The 7,574-nt window shown below is 33.2% G+C and overlaps 1 protein-coding gene across 1 annotated transcript; it reads right to left on the bottom strand.

Moving 5' to 3' along the window:
* Positions 1 to 4,276: 4,276 nt before the first annotated feature.
* Positions 4,277 to 7,184, bottom strand: LOC119634774 (pheromone-binding protein-related protein 6-like). Its single transcript, XM_038029129.1, is given in 5 exon segments — positions 4,277 to 4,352; positions 4,412 to 4,668; positions 4,822 to 4,897; positions 4,993 to 5,162; positions 7,126 to 7,184. Coding segments are annotated over 4 exon segments (453 nt in total). The 5' UTR covers positions 5,095 to 5,162; positions 7,126 to 7,184; the 3' UTR covers positions 4,277 to 4,334.
* Positions 7,185 to 7,574: the final 390 nt, after the last annotated feature.

The raw sequence follows: 7,574 nt of genomic DNA, 5'->3' as shown, positions 1-7,574 counted from the left end.
GTTTTTTTATAAAAAAAAAAAAACAGCCAGCAAAGAAACAAAGGCTTTTAATAAGTTTTCCATAACGCTTCGAAGCAGTTCGATAAAATATAAAAAAGTAAAATGAATGCATGCACAAAGGCTTTCATCATATATCAAAAGAAAGTATAGTTAAAAAATTTCGCCAAATGGATAACAAAAGAGAAAATTGTATTGGAAAGCGACTCAACTCAACATCAGTTGGATTGGACTTTGCCTGCTCTGGTTGCTCTCTTCTTTGCACTTTGCTATAATATAAATTGAAAGAAAAAAAAAAAAAAAAAAAAAAAATTTTTTTTCTATGGCGGGAAAAAGAACAAACTTTTCACATAAATTTCATTTATAATGTGATTTAAATTTCATTTATTTAGAAAATTTATGACTCGAAGCAAGGCAAAGTAGCAACAAGTACCATTTGATTAACAATCTTTTGACAGCCGTGAACGTAAGCAAAACATTTTAACAACAAATTTCTACTGATTTATAATAACCAAGTAAAACAGTAATCAATCAGAAGTAATCTCAAGAAGATTTTTTATATATATATTTTTTTTTTATTATTAGTATCCTGCTGTGTCGAATCGAGCGATATTTTAAAGATTTCAATTAATATTTGAGCCGTTGATTGGGTTTCAAATTTATATCTCGTATATATTTTGAAATTTAGTTTTCTTTTTCCAATAAAATCTTGTTCTGATAGTAAAAAAATTAAAAAAAAAAAAAAACTAGAGCTTGGAACTGGAAGTTGAAAGTCATCTCATGGATTACTTTAGTTGGAGACGGATGGACTTACATTTATCGCTGCAAAAACCGCTTTCTAGCCCTTTCAAAGCTCTCTGCCGGTTTACCTCAAGCCAACTGCATTTTGTTTTTTTTTTGTGTTTAAACAGAACAACATAGAGTGCCATAAGTGGCATCCATCTCTCTGCACTTTAATATACCCTGAACGACAGTTTGTCAATGGCTGATATATGTATCGTACAAAAACTAATATCTAACCTGCCTACGTCTAGCATTTCGGAAAAAATTAACGCGACAATTAGATCTTATAAAGCAATCAATTTCATCGACCAATTAATTAGCCAAATGCTACCTGGAGCACTTTAGGAAGAAAACTAATAATTGTAACAAACGTGATCGACTTTAAAGTAAAAGTTTTTCTTAAATTTTTATCTGAAGGTGCAAACTTCTGCCCTCTGTTATCTCTATTATCAGAGAAATTTCGCAAATCGTCTAATTCAGGCTCAGGAACTCATGTACAACGAAGTGATTTTGTTTGTCCCCTCTCTTCCAAATTATAGCCTCAGACTTTAAAGATTCTCACGTTTGAAGACCGAAATGATCCGCGCATTGTTCAAACTCATCTTCAAATTTAGCTAATGGGAAGAAATATATCAAAAGCTTTTACTCTCCATGCCGGTCATTGTAGGCTGGTCGTAGATATATATTTTTTTTTAAGTTTTTGCTAACTTCAGCCTGACCTTTGCCCCAGTAAATTAAAAGCCTTTCTGCCGACTTTAGTGAAGCTACAAAAATTACAGCGACATACGATGAATGAGGTCGGACGGACGGAACAAATTTTTTCACTTTGGAAGTACAAAACGCTTGTTTTTTTTTTGGTGTGGGATATATGTTTTCACATACACAGTGGCAGAGTTTAGATGGCCATGGTGAAGCTTGAATCGATTCAGCAAATGATTCTGTATCGATTGGTTTAATAAAAGGCGATCTTACTAAAGGCCTTCTGCATGTTGTGTACATACGTATAAAATTAAAATGTGTTGAACACACACACACACACACATATGGGCAGATATCAGATGGACGTGCGAAACTTAAATCGATTCAGGAAATGATTGTGTATCGATTGACGGCTGTCTTACTACAGTCCTTCTGGATGTTGTGTACAAGCTGTGTATCAACTTTAGTTATTCTTGTACCGTAAAACTTTTAAAATAGACTCTAGTATGGTATACATACTATACGAACTAACTATAGATTGCTACAATATATGTTTATCTACGAAAGTCAACTTACACCACAATTTCGGTGACTGGAATCGGTGACTAACAATTGTTGCACAAAAAAGTATAATTAACCGCCACTACTACTTCAGTAGAGTGTCGAAGGAATTTAGAGAAAAATTATAAGTTTAATTAATTGCTTTAATTAACAATTGCTAGACAGTTCTGCTTAGCGCTTCTTAATAGTGGGATTACTCTCCCTACGACATTCGTTAATCATAATTAAATCTTGTGTAATAAGCGAAGACATCAGTAAGCATTGCTAAGCATATTATAAGCAGCTACAATATTTAACATATTGTGTAGAAATATTAACGTACGTCCGCCTTATGTTGTTTTCTTTGCCTCTACTTTTTCTTATTCCAACAGCGCACGTAAATAATTTTATAACCTTCGAAGCTTATAGCTGTTTGTCGGCTGGTTGGCTCACTGCCGGCATAGATTGCAACTATGCCTTATGAAATGCATTCATCCAAAATTCTTAAGGCTTGGATATTAGCCAATAACATAAAAAGGCCGACATATATAATGTGCCCCTGGCATAAAGTTTTATAATTTATGTCTTTTAAAAAAGCGATAAGAATACAGAGTTCGCACAACTTTGCGTTATATATATACAAAAACGCTACAGCGCGTAACTTGACGTATACCCTTCATTCGCCTTTTCTTCCAGGTTTTGAAACTCGATTCTATATTAAGTTAATAAACCCTTTAACTGCGTTGACGAGCAAAACTAGCTAATGAAATCTAAAATCTCGAAAAACTTCAGGTGTTTGTCTACTTATTTGGTTGTTCTCCTATATGGGATTTGCAAGAGAGTTAGCCTTGCTCGGACTGTACCTAATCAATATCAATGTAGTATCTTTGGATTTTAAAGTTTCTCCATTTGGCGGAGTCTCTGTGGAAAATCTTCAAGCAATCTCAGCAATTGTCCTGCATGCAAGCGAACCGAGCGTTGAAAAGCATGAAAAAGTTTAGCAAAGTTATTCTTAAGAGGAAACAATGTATACCAAGGAATAGTCGGATGCGCTGAGTTCTTTTCGTACGCTGCATTCGGTTATTCTTCTTTTGGAGATCCATTCGTTTCAATCGACATTTTATTAAAAAGAAGCGAGAGTACGGATTATCATATTAAGTCTGTGTTCATATTGAAATCTGCCGACTATGGCCGACTTTTTAGAAAGAAAAAGCTCAATTGGTTCATGACCACGCCTAACTCTAAATAAGTGTAATATCAATTTATTCACGCGATCAAAACAGAAACCTAAACCTTATAGCAGTCTGAAGAGTTGCTAGCATTTTTTTTGACCATCCGCAACTAGAAACAAGTATTAAAATTTTATCGGTTTCACGTTTATTTTAACTGAAACTATAATATTGAGTAGGCGTAACCAATTTTCTTGTAGAAATGCTGCAAGTCACCCAACTACGTGAAAATTTTTCTCTGCATTTTATGAATAATGAAAACAGATTCCAATTACTTTTTTTTTTGAAACTGAGGTGACCTTGGTTTGGATTGTACCGCGCCCACTTTTCATCTCAAGTTGGGCGCAAAAACTTTGACTTTTTATAAGAAATTGACAATGATTTTTCAATTTTCGCGGCCAGAACAATGTTCGCCATTCACAGACGGACAGACGGACGATCTAAGATCGATTTATTAACTTATTTTGATTAGTTAAAGAACTCATTGCATCCGTTACTCGTAAAAATGATAAAACAGTATCGTATATCAATTACTTGGCCTTCAATATCTACTGGTATTATAAGTGCCTTCTATTATAGTCCTTCACCAATCAATTCCTTATTACCTATAAATGCGTTACAAAATTATCTACAATTTCTTGCAAAATATTTATTTTCAGTCCCAGCTCTTAAAACCTTTGCCAAATTGAGTTTGCTTCCAAATCTTCCACAACTATTCCGGAACCCCATACCACGTTTTTTTAATGATAACACCAATAAACAATCTTCACGAAATTCCTCCGTAAAGACAAGTTGAAACTTTCCTAAATATACTGAGCACATTAATTGTTCGATTCAAAGCCCAATAGATGAACGAACCAACCAACTCGCACGATTCATTTTTTTTTTTTTTTTTTTTTTTTTTTTTGAACTCTTCCTGCTTTCGCTTTTTCGTTAAATTTAATAAAATCTTCTAAAGTTCGAATTATTTATTATTATGCTTTAATGGAAATCAAAATATAAAATAAAAATGTGATAAAATTTTTTTGTGTGTCGGTTGTGTCATAAGGATTTTTCCGGTTTTGTTTGCAGTAGATGATCGATCTTTTAAACCAAAAAGTAATGCTAAAAATACAAACAGATCTATAAATTAGTGTTCGACAGTGTTAACGACTAGAACGTACGACAGGATCTGCTTTCTTCCAGCATTGATGGAACCACCAGGCCTTATGGCAAAGTGTATCACCTTCTGGATGAACGCAACCCTTTGACGCCTCCATCAATAAATCACGTAAAGCTGCAGGAATTTTACTAAACAATGTTTCAAGGTGAACGTCACCATTGTCATCGACCACATCAAACTCATGGAATAAGCAATTCATGTAACATTTCAAAGCTTCATCTTCATGAATTTCTCAATAACTAAATTTTTTAATAGCCTTTTTTTTAAACAAAAAAAAAAAAAAAAAAAAAAAAACAACAACAAATGAACGATAAACACACAAACACTTCTCATAATAATATCGCAAAAAAAAAAAAAAAAGAAAAGGAAAACAAAAAATAGAAAAACAAAAACGGATTCATTCATACTCACCCTCTTTAACACCGGTCTGCTCTACACATATGTCATGAAAAGGCTTTGCCAATTTCAAAATCGCCGGCGGTGGATACTATAAATGAGCGATACGACAATTTAATGATTTGTTACGAAATCTCAATTTTTAACAATACCCTTACTATACACATTACATATACACATACTTACTTCATCATCACGCCTCGGCTGTTGTGCACGAGTCCATGCTGACAAGAGGACAATTAACATTGTATACAATGTTAAAAAACGGTATTTACCGGACAAAGTCATCCTTGCTTCCGTCACACAAATGGCTTAATATTCTTTAATAGCGTACTGTGCACGCGTGTTTTATTGTTCTAACTTTGTTTAAAAGCACAGCAACAAAATTTTAAAAAAAGAAAAAAAGGTAAAGAAGAAGAAGAAGAAGAAGAAGAAGAAGAAGGAGAAGATGAAAAGGCATAAACGATTCTATTTTCGTTTTTTTTTTTTTTTTGTTTTTTAAATACGCAAAAGAAAAAAGGAATTTTCCCATAAAGGTGAAGTTTTTACGCCCATGTCATGTCCTCTTACCATAGAGTAGTAGATAGGGAGTCTTAAATTACTTTGATTTCAGCTAGAAGAAGGAATCACGGTGTATATTATTTATTCATCCATCGTTTTAATCGAACGGAGCGCTAAGAAAGCCTACAAGCGGACAAATAAGTGCGCAAAGCGGTTCGCGTCTACTCACGCGAGTGTAATAGACACAATCGTAGCTCATTTCGTGCCATCAGATAAACGTCGGATGTACAGATAGACAATCGGAATATTAACGTATGGTCAGATGGAAGATGAGAAACACATAGGATGCTCTACCTGTAATGGACACGCTAGCAAGCGAACAAGTAGAGGCCAGGCGGTCGAGTAGATAAGCGAAGCAACGAGCGAACGTCAAAACGGCTTCATGGGAATAGACTGTATATACATTCTTGATTGGCATCAGATACTGCATCGATTTAAGTTAGTCTGTCTGTCCGTCTGTCCAATGTCTATTGTAAACATTTTCTTGACCACAAAAATGAAGCAGTCGATTTAAAATTTGTCAGAAACATTGGAAATTCTTGCACGCAATTTGTTTTTAAAAACAATTCAAATGGGTTGAAAGACCCGCCTACCTTGGTCCATAAACTGAGAACACCTTTGCTTTTCAAAAGAAATAAAAAATTGTTTTTTTTGCTCATTACTCATAGACTAAAGCCGATAAATACACAAAAACGTATATTCTATGGGCAATGCTGTATTATGTGTACGAAAATAGAAAGAATTGACCCAATGCCCACCCAATATTATAGTGTCAAAGTTAAATTTTTGTTCATTGCCTATATAACGTGTATATAAATTCTTGGACAATTTCAAATCTGGAGTTTACCTAAGCATGTCCGTCTGCCGTATAGTATCTATGGTTAATGTTGATCTGCGAAAATGAAGATATCGCCTACAAATTTGCAAAAGAATTTGAAAGGGACCTAAACTTTTTCAAGGACACGCCTACAACGCTCATGCACCTAGGCGATGAAAACTGTTATTTTGAAAATATAAAAAATCAACCGCGCCCTCTCCACATTATAGAGTGTGAAAAATTTAGTTCCTTTATATTTATTTTTTTTTCAAATCTTCTTTAACCTAACGCGGTTCAGAGTAAGAGAGAAATTTATTCACGACCGAAATTACTTTTGCAAATAAAAACAAAACTTGGCATTGACAAAACTTCATTCAACTGTTTGAATAATAAAAAAAGAAGACCCCTTTATCTATATGCAATGACAAAAAAATAAAAAAAAAGAAAAAACAAAGCAAAACTAACAGAATTAAAAACATGCACTAAGGATACGCTTTTATTATTTTCATAAAAAACGAAACAAAAAGAAAGAAAAAAATCAATTAAAAAATTTAATAAAGATATTGAAACGGTTTTGTTATCTCAATCTTTCGCTCCTTTCTCCTCTATTCTTTCATTCTTTTCACTTTATTTGTACGATTTCTCTTTTGTTTTTCTTTTTTTTTTTCCTTTTTTTTTTCCTTTTTATATTTACACACAATTTTTTAATCCAATTTAGTAATCTTCGACATTTCTATGGCAATATTCCATACATTCACACACAACACAACAATTAAACAACAATTTGTAACCATTGGGTTAAAAAATAAACAAAAAACACTAACAACAATAACAAGAGCAGTAATAATGAACACAGCAACAATGCCTCGATGAAAGTCAATCTTTCTCGTACCGATTTCGTATATGGGATGCGTTGTAAGGTGAAAAGGACTAAAACTTACTAATTTTATTTGATTCGCTTGAGTATGTAAAAACTGATGTCAGATTGTCAGATAATCGAGATGCAATTGAGTTTTTATACACAACTTCTTAATTCATCGGATTCATTCAGTTATTTATTTGTTTACTTTTTCGCTCAAATTTTAATTGCAGCCTCGTGCACATCACTATTATTGATTCGTTCTTCGCATTGCTAGTCTTGCTAATGCACCGTTGGCAGTATTTAATTAAAATTGCTTTTTTTTTTTTTTTTTTTTTTCCTTTTGTTTTATACCTTTTTAAATATTTTACTATAATAGCACAACAACAGTTGAGTAAAACAATTTACTTCATTTTCCGAAAATTGTGCCGTTTTTAATTACTTACGTATGATAACTGCGTGTAGTAGGTTCGTTTCAATTTTAAAGATGAGTCCAATGGTGTGTGTGTGTGTGTGTGTTTTTAGTGAAAA

This window comes from Glossina fuscipes, unplaced genomic scaffold (genome assembly GCF_014805625.2).
Source record: "Glossina fuscipes isolate IAEA_lab_2018 unplaced genomic scaffold, Yale_Gfus_2 3, whole genome shotgun sequence".
In the NCBI taxonomy this organism is placed as follows: Eukaryota; Metazoa; Arthropoda; class Insecta; order Diptera; family Glossinidae; genus Glossina; species Glossina fuscipes.
The sequence above is the reverse complement of the archived record's forward strand: the minus strand, read 5'-3'. Positions and strand labels throughout refer to the sequence as shown.